General features: G+C 53.0%; 7 protein-coding genes across 7 annotated transcripts in view; 4 read left to right on the top strand and 3 right to left on the bottom strand.

Moving 5' to 3' along the window:
• Positions 1 to 1,022: 1,022 nt before the first annotated feature.
• POSPLADRAFT_1154029 (hypothetical protein) lies at positions 1,023 to 2,332 on the top strand (the record flags this gene model as incomplete). Its single annotated transcript, XM_024486800.1, has 9 exons — positions 1,023 to 1,350; positions 1,404 to 1,411; positions 1,473 to 1,589; positions 1,648 to 1,808; positions 1,861 to 1,881; positions 1,939 to 1,981; positions 2,038 to 2,077; positions 2,140 to 2,255; positions 2,315 to 2,332. 9 exons carry the CDS (start codon positions 1,023 to 1,025, stop codon positions 2,330 to 2,332), a joined length of 852 nt encoding a protein of 283 aa, XP_024334999.1.
• POSPLADRAFT_1185053 (hypothetical protein) lies at positions 2,201 to 3,289 on the top strand. Its single transcript, XM_024489124.1, has 7 exons — positions 2,201 to 2,255; positions 2,315 to 2,328; positions 2,380 to 2,434; positions 2,490 to 2,573; positions 2,623 to 2,671; positions 2,728 to 2,795; positions 2,849 to 3,289. The coding sequence occupies exons 3-7, from the start codon at positions 2,387 to 2,389 to the stop codon at positions 3,026 to 3,028; spliced, it is 429 nt and encodes a 142-aa protein (XP_024334998.1). The 5' UTR covers positions 2,201 to 2,255; positions 2,315 to 2,328; positions 2,380 to 2,386; the 3' UTR covers positions 3,029 to 3,289.
• A 74-nt stretch (positions 3,290 to 3,363) lies between these two features.
• Positions 3,364 to 5,091, bottom strand: POSPLADRAFT_1185052 (hypothetical protein). Its single transcript, XM_024489123.1, has 6 exons — positions 4,934 to 5,091; positions 4,660 to 4,883; positions 4,524 to 4,599; positions 4,067 to 4,472; positions 3,743 to 4,013; positions 3,364 to 3,684 (listed from the first exon to the last, which is right to left on the bottom strand). Exons 1-6 carry the CDS (start codon positions 5,019 to 5,021, stop codon positions 3,589 to 3,591), a joined length of 1,161 nt encoding a protein of 386 aa, XP_024334997.1. The 5' UTR covers positions 5,022 to 5,091; the 3' UTR covers positions 3,364 to 3,588.
• Positions 5,092 to 7,119: 2,028 nt separating this feature from the next.
• POSPLADRAFT_1049447 (hypothetical protein) lies at positions 7,120 to 8,221 on the top strand (the record flags this gene model as incomplete). Its single annotated transcript, XM_024479747.1, has 4 exons — positions 7,120 to 7,415; positions 7,498 to 7,573; positions 7,693 to 7,864; positions 8,097 to 8,221. 4 exons carry the CDS (start codon positions 7,120 to 7,122, stop codon positions 8,219 to 8,221), a joined length of 669 nt encoding a protein of 222 aa, XP_024334996.1.
• Positions 8,222 to 8,527: 306 nt separating this feature from the next.
• POSPLADRAFT_1173606 (hypothetical protein) lies at positions 8,528 to 10,439 on the top strand. The gene is made up of 3 exons (XM_024488241.1): positions 8,528 to 8,921; positions 8,971 to 9,846; positions 9,897 to 10,439. Exons 1-3 carry the CDS (start codon positions 8,535 to 8,537, stop codon positions 10,332 to 10,334), a joined length of 1,701 nt encoding a protein of 566 aa, XP_024334995.1. The 5' UTR covers positions 8,528 to 8,534; the 3' UTR covers positions 10,335 to 10,439.
• Positions 10,440 to 10,449: 10 nt separating this feature from the next.
• POSPLADRAFT_1185045 (hypothetical protein) lies at positions 10,450 to 13,128 on the bottom strand (the record flags this gene model as incomplete). Its single annotated transcript, XM_024489122.1, has 10 exons — positions 10,450 to 10,793; positions 10,845 to 10,992; positions 11,053 to 11,243; positions 11,295 to 11,480; positions 11,547 to 11,662; positions 11,727 to 11,840; positions 11,900 to 12,028; positions 12,140 to 12,247; positions 12,301 to 12,415; positions 12,475 to 13,128. The coding sequence occupies 10 exons, from the start codon at positions 13,126 to 13,128 to the stop codon at positions 10,629 to 10,631; spliced, it is 1,926 nt and encodes a 641-aa protein (XP_024334994.1). The 3' UTR covers positions 10,450 to 10,628.
• A 622-nt stretch (positions 13,129 to 13,750) lies between these two features.
• The window catches only part of POSPLADRAFT_1154583 (hypothetical protein), a gene marked incomplete at both ends in the record, with an annotated part of 1,432 nt that continues 1,034 nt past the window's right edge, over positions 13,751 to 14,148 (bottom strand). The window contains one exon of the mRNA XM_024486860.1: positions 13,751 to 14,035. Coding sequence (XP_024334993.1) covers positions 13,751 to 14,035 — 285 coding nt within the window. The remainder of the gene's footprint in view (positions 14,036 to 14,148) is intronic.

The following is a 14,148-nucleotide window of genomic DNA, read 5'->3' as shown; positions in this document are numbered from 1 at the left end:
TTTCCCTAATCTCAAGCGAATTCCTACGCCATAGAAAGCAAGTAGATGTTGTCCTTTTCTAGTGCAGTGAGTCCCCAGGTACTGGTAGCCAGCTATCTTAGTCACCACTCGTGCGCGTTGCCTGTGCGTGTGATCAGTCACGGTACTGATTGAGTTTCTAAATACTTCCGCGAGCTCACTAGCTTCAACAGGGATTAGGTTGATCAACCTGACGTGGATCATGGATCGTTGCTGTCTCACACTAGATGCCATTCATTGGGTGTCAATATTTGGATGGAAATGCCTTTACCGTTTTGAACTTGGCCCATCGACAGTTCGTAAATTGTTTACTCAGCAGTTACAACGATCGCCGTGGCCGGAACATTTTGCCATCTACACATGTATCAATGCCCATGTGAAGTCCGGGATCCAGCTTGGTCGAGCTTAACCGGGAAGCCAGAAGGCCGGCCGCCTGGCGCGTTCGAGTTCGCACTCGTCACCCAGCCGCTAGCCGTATCACGGAATCCGGCAGCTGCGGGAAGCAATTATGTTCGGGGCGCTGGCCCTGACACCGCCTGCGAGTGTCAGGCCATGTACCGCGCTTTCTGTCATTCTAAAACTTTTCGCCTCGAGGCAACATTCAGTGCCACGGTCTCGCTGTTTGTTGATCTTCCCTTCCACCACCGCCACGTCGCCGTTTGTTCTAGGCCGTCGATTCAGTGCGCTTTTGCAGGCGGCGTAATAACAGCAATATGAACAGGTGTTTCTTTGAGGATCCTTTTTCCCACCCCAGGCTCGCCGCGACGTAGATATCGCATGTGCACGAGGTGAGAGGTGGGTCCCAATCAACCAGAGTGTGCGTTGAGACGCTTCCGAACCATTCTGATGATCATAGCACGAAGATGGACTGGTGGACATTCTTGGTCTAATCGCCTTTTGCATCAGATGCTCCTTCTCACAGGATTCCGGAACACCTATATGCACGGCCATAAGTAGGCGTCTACCCCGTCTTCTCCCGGGTGCTCGACAGATCCCTGTACGCCATGGCTGCGCTCTTCAAGGACTCCCCCGAGTATGAGGCCCGCAAGAAGGTGCCCTTCTCGCCGCCTGCCATCACCATCAAGGATGTCCATGCTGCGGTCCCGAAGCACCTCTTCAAGAGGAGCACGGAGAAGTGCCTCTACTACGTCGGCAGACATGTGGCCGTCTCCTTCGCGTTCTACCTGTGTGCGACGCGCATCGACTCGACGGTGCTCCGCATAGCGTCGCAGCACGACCTAGGCAGCCGAGCGGTGTCTGCGCTGCGCTACGCGTTCTGGGCATTGTACTGGTTCTGGCAGAGTGTCGCATTCACCGGTCTATGGACGCTGGGTACGTCTCGATCTGGGTGATCGTGATCGGTGATTAACCTTTCTGCATTCCAGGACACGAAGTACGATCGCAGAATTTATTGTAATTCCTCGAATGGGGAAATCTGACTCTTCTTCGTGCAGTGCGGTCATGACGCGCTCGCCCCCAGCGCACTTCTCAATGCTGTGCTCGGCCTTGGTCTGCACACCTTTGTACTCACTCCATACTACGCGTGGCGCGCAACTCATCGCTCTCACCACGTGAGTCTGGACCAATGTGCTTCACGAGGAACGCCCATTGACGGATGCTGCTTTACAGAAAGGGACAAACAACCTTGATCGTGACGAGACATACCATCCGCAAACACGCGAGGAGCTGAATCTACCCCCTGAGCATGTTGCGACGCCAATGGACTACAAAGAGCTCATCGAAGAAACGCCACTATACACACTGTGGAAGATGGTGATCCGACAGTTCCTGTGAGTTACCGGCTGTTGTCCGATGTGAACGGGCCCTTATCCTGCGTCATAGGGGCTTCCAACTGTACTTGATGTGCGTTGTCGAGGTGTTCTTAATTAAAATGTCTGATTGATGTATTCCCTACGATAGCCACAACCGAAAAGGCAACCCGAAGTATCCGCCGTGGACGAGCGTGAGTACTTCACTATTGTGCTGCTCGGAGAGATCTTGATTTGGCGCCTGTTGCAGCACTACAAGCCCTCGTCATTGCTGTTCAGGCCAGAAGACCGTAAGCATAGAGATGTCTGCTGCACCCACCCCATGCAAGCTCACCATGTGCATTACGGATAGGCCCCTATATCATCCTTTCGGATGCTGCTATGGCAGTCATGATCTGCCTCCTTAGTTTTTGGATCCACAGCACGAGCTGGAACAACGTCTGGAGACTCTATGTGGTCCCGTGGCTGGTGTGTTGGTCCGATGACAGGCTTCGTGTGATGCTGATGCTTCTTGTCGTTCTGTGCAGTGGGCCCATAACTGGTAGGTCAAACATTGCGGGAATAGAAGAAGGTCTGGCTGATTACGCCCCAGGATTGTCATGATTACGTACCTCCAGCACAGTGATCCTACGGTGCCCATTTATCGAGTCAGTCCGCGTCTAGGCCGTCCGCATGTTGATGCTGATACTGTTTCGGTCGTAGGGCCAGTGGACGTTCCTGCGAGGCGCATTGGCCACCGTCGACCGGCCAATCTTTGGCTGGGTCGGACGATTCTTCTGGCATGGAGTGCGTGTGTGTAATCATCCATGCACATATTTTGTCTGATGTGCGGCAGATTGCTCATGATCACATTGCGCATCATTTCTTCGTAACGGTCCCCTTTTGTGCGTCTTCCTTCCCGGTATCCCACGCGTGCTGCTCCTGACCTTCTGCCCCCCAGACAACCTGCCTGAGGTGACAGAGGCGATCAAACCCGTTCTCGGGGACTACTATTACTACGACTCGACGGTGCGTGCCTCCGGCTCTGGGCGGCCCGATACCGAGCTGATGCAGTCCTACAGCCAACGCTCTACGCGCTCTGGCGTTCGTTCACGCAATGCAAGTTCATCGAGTCGACGGGCGACATCCTGTTCTACAAGGACATGCAAGGCCGCGCGGTGCGTCAGTGCCAGCAGGCCGAGGAGACGGTGGCGCCCGTGTTGCAAGATGAGAAGATTGACGTACTTTCTGATGACGACTAGCACGCACGACATGAATCTGTACTTCCGCCTGAGCAGGCTTGGGCGCGTCCGCATAGCTACTGTATGTGTGTACACCTAGGCCAAACCGTGCTCTTGGTTGTACTCGCACCTCGGCTGTGTTTATTTCTATCCTAATTGATAATGCCGTACAGCTGTTGTAGCATCGCAGCGGCTGCTGAGGTCGAAGAGGTCCTGCTTGATCTTGTAACAGAACGTTGATGCTTGCGTTGGTACTGAAAGAGAATGCGGTTATTTCTGTTTCATATTTATTTGGTGAAGGCTTCCTTGACGGGTAGTGTTGAGATCAGAAGCAGTGCTAGACTCAAGATCAATCAGAGGCGGCGACATACTGCTGATTGTACCGCTAGCATACACGGATTCAACATGCTATAAAAACCAATAAATGGCCGCCCACAAAGCAATGCAGATACATCTCACTGTCGACTGGCATCTATTCTGCAGGACATGGTTCAAGCGTGACAGCATGGGAAGGATACAATGCAAATATGCGGATAAGCAGAAAAAGATCATTAGGATGTAACGTTGGTCGTATTCGCAGTCTACGCCGCGCCCTCGGTCGCACGTTGCTGGCGCCGGGCCTTTTTTGCAGCGGTCGCTGCAGCGGCTTTCGCCTTTTTGGCTTCTGCGCGAGCAGCCTGGCGGGCGCGATGGCGTCAGTGGTTGAGAAGTGCATAAGGGAACATAAATACAAACCTGCTCCTCCTCTTCCTTCCGCTTTGCTTCCTCTTCCGCCTTGCGCTTCTCCTCTTCTTCTTTCAGCTTCTGAGCATTGCCATTCGCGACACCGCCCTTGCTCTTCTTCTTAGCCTCACGCGCCTCCTTCTCCTCCTGTTTGATCCGCTTGATGCGCGGGTCATATTGCAGCGCGAGATCGACAAGGCTGCGCAGACGTGCAGTGTCTTCCTTCTTGCGCCGTGCACGCTCAGATTTGTTCTTCTTTTCGGTGTAGCGCTTGTCATCACGGCTGGGAGGGGGTCAGTCAACTGTATGCAGCATCACAACGCACACACAACCCACTTGTCACTGCCCTCGTTCACTTCCTTGTCCAAATACTCAAAGCTGCGCCAGCTGTCAAAGTTGTACCAAAAGTCATAGAACCCCTCGACTTGTTCCTTCGAGCCCTCGTAAGACCCCAGCATCGGCACAGGTTGCTTCCGGCTGAAGCGCGCCTCGCGCTCAAACACTGGTGTGAATGCCTCGAAGAAAAACTCGTTGTCCTTTGCGTTCTTCAGCTGAGAAGCCGTCGGCACGTCCGTCTCGAGCAGCTCATAGTACGGGTCGACGGAGTCGAACTGTCGCCGGCGTTCGGGGTTTGTGAGCACATCGAATGCCTTTGAGATGCACTTAAAGAACGCGTCGTCGTTTGAGTCTCCCGCAACGCCCGCCTTCTTGTCTGGGTGGTGCTTCAGCACCTTCTTTCGATCTACGTTGCCGAATGAGTCGATGTAAGGAAACAGAAAACACGGGGACCTACGCGCAATCTTGATCTGCTCATCCGTTGCCCTGTATCGCAGATGTGAAATGCCAAGAACCTGGTAATGATCTTGTTTCTGAATTACAAAAACGCGGATGAGCGCGGGTAAGCTATACGGACGTCCTGAGCTGCGTACCTTCCACTCCTTCGGATCCAATGTCAGTAGATCTTCTGTCTCTTCCTCGTCACCCACACCAAGATCGTCCTCGCCCTGCCCTCCTGCACCGGCGAGAGCTTCCAGGCGTTTTCGCTCGTCTTCTGTATGCTTGTCGTGCTCCTCGAAAGTCAAGTTGTGCACCGTTCGCTTCACGTACGCAAGGTACGCCGGTCCTGCGGGGAGTAATCTGCGCTCGACAAGGGCTGCCTAGTTGTTAGCTGGAGGGCAAACTTCAGGCCATACTGCGACTCACGAGAAATCGATTTTCCCGAGCTAGTGGGGGGATTCCATGCTGCAGGCAAGGGTAGTGGTACCACAGGTAGCTTTATGACGTTTGCCATCGGGGAAGAAGAGAAAGCGAAAGAACAACGAGCGTGGCCGGGGAAAGATATACAGAGCCTGCTACTTGCGTACCAAATCTTTGAATTTTCGGACAACCTATGCTTTGTTTGCTTCGAGCAAAGTCGGGATATCACGATCACGTGAGGGGACTCGAAATTTCGCTGAGACTGCTGAGACTCCGCGCGCTCGCAGCGGTCGCCTCTCACCGATAACACGAATATTCCCATTGCGTTCTAGACATAGCGACAATGAAGGCGGCCACACATACCGCTGAAATATCTGTTGCGACCGCAAAATCTCCCCGGAAGACTGTTGCAAAGGACGGGCGTGGTGTCCGTCAAAAGGGAGAACTAAGAGTAATATTCGACATGTCTCCATCCGCACAATCTTCTACGGCTGGCAGAAGCTGCAAAGACCTTCGTGCGTTATTGACGATCCGTAAGGTGGCGTCTGTCTGGCGAGCTGCCTGGGAGCTCATCGAAAGAGCTCTATCGTCCCCTTCATATTAAACCAGCCGGCCTACGTAAATTTGATTTTCTCCCAGCACTGTCAAGTATTATATTATCTCACGTTTCAATTATGAACAGTCATTCCAGAACTGTCTTGCACATTGCAGCAAGAGCATTTTATGGGAGTTTTCAATTAGATAGTTCTCCGCTTGTAGAGAATTGATGTACGCATCTACCTTTCTTCTTCTGTTCTTATTTGCTTACAACGGAGCTAGGCTTGTCGAGACCAGCAAGGTACAACCCCCAAAGGGGGTTATCACGCAGGCTCCTTCCCGCCGCTGTGGAAATTATAGGGGCTCAATCCGACAAATTTGACGCAAGCTAAGTCCTGCAAACCCATCCGCCACACTTGCGCCACAATCCGGCTACATCCGAGGAAAGATGAAACTCCGAATCCCAACCTTAAACCCCCATAACTCCCTACAGCGGCTGGCACAAAACATCTACAAACAGCGGAGGAGCGGCGCATGTCACCTAGATTAGGAAGGCAGGATACTGGCCCATCATTACATAATCGTTACGGTCCCGTGTATTACAGTAGCGTTTATGTGTCCCAGTGTCGAGTCTCATCGTCCTCGGTGCAACTTTGTGACCATGGCCTTCACCCCTCTAATAAAAATTTTATACCTGGCTTATGACACAGATGCGCGCATCCCTGCCAAGGTTAATTTTCGTCCTTCTGACTGAAGGCCTCATGCAACATCCCTTCGTTGAATAACCCATCGATGCCACATGATCTGTGGCAAGACTTCTATTCTCGGTTACACAAGATAAAACATTGAGTACGCTATTCGGATGAAGTCCCCTATAACTCCCACAGCGGCGGGAAGGAGCCTGGTTATCACGGCCCTCTTAGACCTCTTCCCTTTCCTCACAATGTCGGATTCAAGGCGCGGATACTGACCCATCCTCAATTACAAAGAGCGTACGTATTTCTCACATCACTTTCGATCATTCACAGATGCATGTCGCTCCTTTAGAATCAGTCCGGAGGCCACTCTTAGTGTGGAGCGCACTAGTTGGTGACCTGCGCCTAGTGCGGTTAGTAAAGCACCGCTATCAAAATACATAGCAGCATGCAGCGCTTTGCGTAAATTGGGCGCTAGGGCGGGCTAATGAACTAGACTCGAGCAGGGAGCAACATCGGACTGCGTGAGTAGTGTGTATGCCTGTACGAGATAATCTACTCATCCTTGCTTGTAGGATTGTCAATAATTTGCGTAGTCTGGATTAGGCTTCCGACTTAGATTGGTTCAAGAGGCGGTATTCTTTCCGCGCTCACTCTCTCGTACGTCAGCGAAAAAGCTGACAGACCGAGGTATGTCTGCCCCAGTACTGCATTGCGTGTGTAATATCCGACTCTGAGCCGGTGGAATGGGTCATGATCCGCGACGAAATGGTCGCTTTTGTTGCGAAGTCTAAAGATACTCACATTGCTGAAACACGTCGCATCATCCTCCGTTCGCATCATCCTCCGTTCGCATCATCCTCCGTAAACGTCTCGAGACTCATGTTCGATTTATAGGCAGTGCACGGGCGGCGGCGCGCAAGTACCGAGTGGATGCCCGATGCGACGGATCTTGCACTCATGCCCGCGGTCTGCAGAATCTTTGACGTGCCAAACGAGGTGCAAGTCACATCCCTGGATCTGGTTTCGGTTACCGCGCAGCTAGCTTCTTTGGTCGAGCGAAGGTCTGAAAGAGTGAAGACGGTTTTGATCACGCTCCTCACAAAGGACGCCGAACTGCCAAACGACGAGAGCTGCTCAGATCTCGCTATAGCATTTTTCATTTGCAGGAATTGCCGCCGACTGTATCATTATTCTAAAGTCGTAGCGCACCAGTGCGTACGCTTTGAATATGTAGACGGCGAGGGTGTTGATGGGTACGTGCGCGTTATGCTAGACTCGCATTCTCAAGGGAGGTCGCTCGACTCCGAGCTACGCCTTGTCTGCCGTTGATTTCAGGTGGTGCCTGTTGGATGGGTGCGCGAAGGATCCTTCGACGACCACGCGTCAGGATCTCGACGACATGAGTATGCGAGTGTGCTGTACGATCCCGTCGAAGCCCTGCACATACACGATGATCATGACCTGGCGTATGGCGGTCCATTTATCTTTATCAACCCGCGCGTTTCGTGCTGAGCGAGTTCATGTTTACAGGTGGGGAGCATCCAGAGCTTTGACGTGTGGCGCCATGCGCTAAACGTTGGAGCCAGGGAAGAGGTGATGTGGCGTATCGCGACCCCAGGAGAAACGGCCACGGCGAATGAGGTCGAGGCCAAGCTTGAACATTCATCTATGAATGGATACGAGGACCAGCATGGCTGGTGCTGTGCGTACTGCGAGAAAGAGAGAAAGCCGTTCCGCTGTGACGACTTCGCGGACATCATGATACACTTGCATATACAGTCAACATCCGGCGTAGCTTGCTTCATTCTGAATGCGATCACTGACTGATAGATTTCTCACAGTCATTCCGTCAACGATCCTGTCTTAGAGGCAGGGGACATGTATTTGCACCCGCAGCTGCCGACATGGGTTCTTATGTGGAACGAAAAACTGAGGTCTCCGCACTGCGCATGCCAGAGAAGAGAAGCTTCCAGATGGGCCGAAGATGCTATGCGCCGTTGCCCCAGCACGTGGGATGCGACATGGCACCATTGAAGTTGTTTTCGTATCTACTACTTAACTGAAACTTAAGATGCGCAGCAACATAACCGTTGGACGACACTTGATATTGATGTCGATGCTACACACGATTATAATTCTATGTTTAGCCTTACAGCGACATAGATACACTCACATTGTAATATGTTATATGATCGGCTCTTTGTAAACGTGTTTTCCCCGTATTCAAACTCTTTATGACTTGTTGTTAGAGTAAACATATCGACCAAGGCTTTACATGACCGCATATAAACTCGCGTCACGTCGCGGTCACATGACTGCAAGTTCGAGAGCCTGGGACTTGTGTCCCAGCTGTGTCTTTCCCGCTCACCAACATGTCCCACAAACCTAAGACCCCCTCGAGACACCGCTCGCGCTCTGAGGCGAAAACGCCGCTAACACCGTCGCTCACGGCTGGGTTGAATTCCTTGTCACTGGCTATTCCTACACAGGTCTCGCCTAGTAAGCCAAGAGCTGATGCCTCGTTCAACCCATTCTTGTCTAGTCGGCCAGGATCTCCTACGAGGCGCGCGACGAGTCGTCCAGCGTCCCCCATAAAGCGTGCCACCAGTGGGGCCATTCAAGTATCAGAAAGCCTCCAAAGGCAAGCAAGTTTGGGGGTCATTCGCAAGGGTGGCGTTGAGAGTAGGCTGGATGTGATCACACGCGATTATGTTCCTCCTCCCAAGTCGGAGAAAAAGCGATCAAAGTCGCAGCCAACTGTGCGTGTTTGCTACATGAAAGGCCATTGAGACTAAAACCTTTGTGCAGAGGGACACCCGCGACAGATTCATCACGACGCGGGACACGACAGACGAGGTGACGGCAACGCTGGACATGATGTCACTCAATCCACAGTCTTCATCTCCGGGGCATACTTCCCGTCTTGCCGCGGCTGCCGGCGTGCCCCTCAATCGACGTGTGCTCGCCTACCATGAACCCCCTCCAGCGTCGTCCTCAGATCCCCTTCTCGCGCAGGCGCGCGAGCTCGTGCGTCCACTGTACGCGCGTCCCGGTGCGCTGGCCACATCGACATCGACTACGACCAGCAAGGGCCGCAAGATTGCAACACAGCCCGAGCGCGTGCTTGATGCACCCGGCATGGTGGACGACTATTATCTGAACCTTGTTGCATGGAGCTCGCTCAACACGCTTGCTGTCGCGCTCGCAGAGAGCACCTACCTCTGGCGTGCTGACACTGGTGAAGTCACGCAAATGGGGGAAGCGCCAGAAGGCACGTATGTCGCGTCGGTGGATTTCTCCAATGATGGTCAATTCTTGGGCGTTGGCCTCGGCATGGGTGCCGTCGAGCTGTGGGACATCGAGACGCAGACGAAATTGCGCACTATGGGCGGACACTCCACGCAAGTGGCGTGCCTTTCATGGCATCAGCATCTCCTGACATCCGGGTGCGGTGATGGGAGCATCTGGCATCACGATGTGCGGGTGGCACGGCACAAAGTCGGCGAATTGGTTGGGCACCAGGGCGAAGTGTGTGGGCTCAAGTGGCGGAGCGACGGCGAACTGCTTGCGAGTGGTGGTAATGATAACGTCGTCAATGTGTGGGACGGCCGGGTGGGCGACGTTACACCTGGCTCGCGATCCGCTGCTCGGTGGACGAAGCGTAATCATGTGGCGGCAGTTAAGGTATGTGCCTAGGTTTTCTTTGGTGGTATACATCACTTAGAGGTTTGCAGGCTATCGCGTGGTGCCCCTGGCAGCCGGCGCTGCTCGCATCAGGAGGAGGCACGTCAGACGCAACAGTGCATATCTGGAACACGACGACAGGCGCGCGACTGCACTCGCTGACGACGCCGTCGCAGGTTACGTCGATCCAGTGGTCGCCGCACAAGAAAGAATTTTTGACAACGCACGGGTATCCGACAAACTCACTCATGATCCATGCATACCCATCAATGGAGCGTGTCGTGGAAATTCGCGATGCTCATGACTCTCGAGTACTGTGGAGTGCACTCGGTCCTGGCGGGGATCTCGTTTGCACCGGGGCGGGTGACGAGAACCTCAAGTTCTGGCGTGTGTGGGAGATGCCAAAGCCGAAGAAGGGGAAGGACGCTAAGGAGGGGAGTAGAATGGGCACGGGCAGCACCAGCAGCGGCATCCTGAGCATTCGTTGAGCCTGATGATGATTTTTACGACTCGGAACGACAATTTTTCGTAAGGTTCATGAACGCCGTCGCATGTTTCTTGCTTCGCTTTGCAACTATGTTTGGTTATGATCTAGCTTTGGAGTTTGCGCACAATAACATGTATGACATTTGGCATCTTGTCTACTATGTATAACCCCAGCCCGAAGGAACATTGAACGTTGTGCGTCTGGATAACCACCAGCTCACATATACCGCATGTGACTCCAGTGATATCCGTAATGTATTTTACACATACCGCTTACACAGAACACCGGTTCTTCGTCAAGGCAAGAGAAGCCAGAGCGCGAGAAGCTTGGCGAAGTTGGGGGTGCCGACCCCTGTAACAGGGTCCCATCCGGGTTCAGCGTAGAACCCCTCTGTGCCGCAACCGGGATTTGAACCAGTTGTGATGTCGTTGAACGCCGCCATGAATGTAGGAGTGTAGATCTGCCTTATAATCAGAACTGTTGTAGGTATGGACATCGAAAAATAACTCACGGTGGGGTTGATAAAACCGATCGTGCTCTTGCCAGCAGCCAAGCGCGCATCATTGACCGCGGAGAGGATGGCCGCCATCACGGGCGAGGAGCAGGACGTTCCGTAAACGAGGTACCACTCGCCCTGAACCGTGATCGCATAATTTACACTGAGACAACCAAATGAGATTCAGTGAGAAAAGGAGGGCTGACAGCCATGCTGGACACACCCGTTAGCAGAGAGATCGGGGAATGCACGCGAAGTGCCCGAGGTATTATAGAGTTCCGGAGAGTATGGCGGTGGGTACTTCGTCAGGTAATTCTTGACGGCCGTCTCTTGGTAGCTCGGCATCGCAAACACGTTAGAAAAGCCGCCGCTCGAGTAGATCACTTGATCCGCCGCGCTCTCTGGTTCATATACCTGAGGTGCGCGTGTCAGGATCATGCGCCACTCAAGACACGCACAACGCACCGCAGCGCCTGGGTTGACCTGCGTCGCACCCACACTAGTCACGTAAGGGCACGTCGAAGGGAATGTGGGATTGAATATCGGTGCGCCGACGGCTTGCGTGCCGTTAGGCTCAAGGCAGACGTTTCCATACCCAGCGACACCATAGTCACCGGAGGAGTACAGGAAAGTGATACCCATTAGTCCGAGCTAGAACGTCGTAATGACAGTCTAATGTATGAGCATATATCGAATGCAAAAGACTCGTGTGCTTACCTTTGCATATTCATAACATTGGCGTTCCATGTAGAAGGGCGTGAGATCGGCCTCGTTGGAGCTGTAGGACGTGGAAATGATGTGTGCAGGCGTCACCGTCCCACATGCCTCGGGGCCTAGGAGAAAAACAACAGAGGGATGCTTCATGAACGCGTACTTGTTGTCGCCAGGCCAGCTTACCTTCATATCCTCCGTAAGGGTCTGGATAGATTCCATCCTCTGTCGGGTCATCACCGCCCTCATATGTGCAGTAAGACGCATCCAGGGCATCGAGGAGGTTGTTGAACGAGGCGCCTGAGTGCGATTATGACGATTTATCCCACAGACATAATGTATAGGTGCAAAACGTATACCTTCTACATCGTCTCCTGTCTGATAGAGCGTGACCGGTTGCTTGGGACCCACAAGGGACATGGCGTACTCCAGATCGAGATTGGGTTCTCCATTGTAATCGAATCCCGTTTGGTTGCTTTGTATAAACCCTGTGAACGAATCACTCAGCATGCCATAGCTTGGAATCACGGACGATGCCGTGTGGGAGATTTGAGGGATTTCAAAATGCGCATAAGCGGATAAACACCGGCAATTCTCACCTCCATCAATGCTGACGAGAGTCGGTCGTTCGCCCACTTGCTCGGACGAAAAGTTACTGAAGAATATGTCGAGATCAGTGGGAACGTACGCTTGCGGCGTGTATTCGACTGTCCGTCCACGCATAAGCTAGCTCATCTGCAGATTAATTGCGACGACCTACCGATACCAATAGTGTTCTTGTTAGGAACAAGCGGCTCGTACACAAAGTCGTACAGCGCCCGCAGACATATCGGTGTGATCCGCTCGTCACAGTCCTCAAGCTCGGTGAGAACCTCCTAAGAAGGACAGGTATAGAGTGAGTAATAAAACCGCTCTGAGGGTCCGCCAAGCATACCGAGATCGTGCCAGTGGTTTTGGGGTAGCTCGTACTTTGTCCGGGTTGCCCGATCGTGCGTGCATTTCCGGACGGTTCGTTCCTCCTCCTGAGCTTTGCGTCGAAATGCAGCGTCGGTGTCACGAGCTCGACGTGCTTCGATACATGCTCCGGAAGGTGGTACTTCCCTGCGCACGCTAAGTGCTCGGGCTGTTCCTCGACATCGTGCTGATATACATAGTATTCCGCACCGAGCAGCGACTCGGCCTCCGAGACTGTGACATTGGCGAGTAACCACCCACCACTCTTGCTAAGCTTGACGCGGTGTGCCTCGATGCCGCTCTCGACCAGCCATGTGCGAACCGTGTCAACAGACTCGGCGGATGGACGGAAGGTCTGCGCGATTTGGGCTGGGCTCCAGTGCTTGCCGTAATTTGGCGACTCGGGGTGCGACACGTCGAGGATGTAGGACTCGAGGTTCTCCAGGTTCGACTGTGCAAGACCGATGCGAAGTGGGAGGGTGGTATGAGGCTCGGCGCGGCGGACGAGCGTCCACCCGGATGGAACGGCGCTACGCGACTCGTGAACGACCCGAGGAGACAATTCGGACAAGGCCAGGCCTGTCAAGGAGAGGCCGAGCGTCAGCGCGGTCGCCAGCCGAGCAGCGAACAGCATGGCGATGTCGATAACGAGGCCAATGCCCTCGCTGTCATGGTGGTAGCCTTATATATGCCGCAGGATGAGACTTGAGACTGGCGGTAGTCAATGCTGTGCCTGGACGATGTGTGATCATACTCCCTAATTATCGCTGCTTCCATATTGCCCGGGGACATCGTAAATACACGTACCTGACAGAACGTTCTCATCAGTCTCGGGACCACATGCAACGGCGATACCTATGTTTATCCAAGTCCTCAACAGCAACCATAGCAACCATAATAGGTCGAGTACGAGTCAGAGATGATAGTTTCGAAATCAGAGGTGGCTTGTGAAAATAGGTTATTTCTGGATGATGTACATGTCAGATATGTTCCCAGGCTCCTTCCCGCCGTCTTCGGGAGGTGAGGGGGACTTCATTCGAGGGCGGAATTCATGCTAAGCCCCAATAGCTTAGGGAAGATCATATCATAGATCCCATCACATATATCACGTGCACTATTCAAAATTTCAAACTCCACAATCTTAATCCCCCTCACCTCCCTGTGACGGCTGGCACAAAACATTGGTAAACAGCGGCGCTCGGAGGGTAGTCCCCTCGATTGGGCGACTGGGCGCTTCATGAAATATGCTACCTACATTACATAATTAAGATTCGCATAACCTCGATTTGAATCTCCTCGGGCAGCGTGGCTGATGCTAACACAAAGCGCACATGAGGCAAAAGATAACGCAGGCGGTAGGCATCCCTGTACTCCGTACGAAACGCACTCCAGAGACTGACACAGTGCGCTTCATCCCAGATAATACTGATGATCCGAGACGCAAAGTCTTGGTTCTTCCATAGACGTTCAAAGCCCCCGCCCTCCTTCATCAACAATTCGGGATTGATAACTATAGCGCGATACTTCCCGTCTTCGATATCCTGGCACACCGTTGAGGTACGTCAGCCATATACTATTGGTTTAACAACATACCTTGAACAATTGAGGTGTTGCTGTCTCTGCGCACACAGATACAGCCTTGATACCTACCAAC

This window comes from Postia placenta (assembly GCF_002117355.1).
Source record: "Postia placenta MAD-698-R-SB12 unplaced genomic scaffold POSPLAscaffold_15, whole genome shotgun sequence".
Lineage (NCBI taxonomy): Eukaryota > Fungi > Basidiomycota > Agaricomycetes > Polyporales > Adustoporiaceae > Rhodonia > Rhodonia placenta.
The sequence above is the reverse complement of the archived record's forward strand: the minus strand, read 5'-3'. Positions and strand labels throughout refer to the sequence as shown.

Coding starts and splice junctions, on each gene's coding strand:
- POSPLADRAFT_1185052 (XM_024489123.1), bottom strand. CDS start 5,021: ATGGCAAACGTCATAAAGCTACCTGTGGTACCACTACCCTTGCCTGCA. Junction 4,884..4,933: donor CTCGGGAAAATCGATTTCTC/GTGAGTCGCAGT, acceptor ACAACTAGGCAG/CCCTTGTCGAGCGCAGATTA. Junction 4,600..4,659: donor TGGATCCGAAGGAGTGGAAG/GTACGCAGCTCA, acceptor TTTGTAATTCAG/AAACAAGATCATTACCAGGT.
- POSPLADRAFT_1173606 (XM_024488241.1), top strand. CDS start 8,535: ATGTCCCACAAACCTAAGACCCCCTCGAGACACCGCTCGCGCTCTGAG. Junction 8,922..8,970: donor GATCAAAGTCGCAGCCAACT/GTGCGTGTTTGC, acceptor ACCTTTGTGCAG/AGGGACACCCGCGACAGATT. Junction 9,847..9,896: donor ATCATGTGGCGGCAGTTAAG/GTATGTGCCTAG, acceptor AGAGGTTTGCAG/GCTATCGCGTGGTGCCCCTG.
- POSPLADRAFT_1185053 (XM_024489124.1), top strand. CDS start 2,387: ATGATTACGTACCTCCAGCACAGTGATCCTACGGTGCCCATTTATCGA. Junction 2,435..2,489: donor CTACGGTGCCCATTTATCGA/GTCAGTCCGCGT, acceptor TTTCGGTCGTAG/GGCCAGTGGACGTTCCTGCG. Junction 2,574..2,622: donor GACGATTCTTCTGGCATGGA/GTGCGTGTGTGT, acceptor GATGTGCGGCAG/ATTGCTCATGATCACATTGC.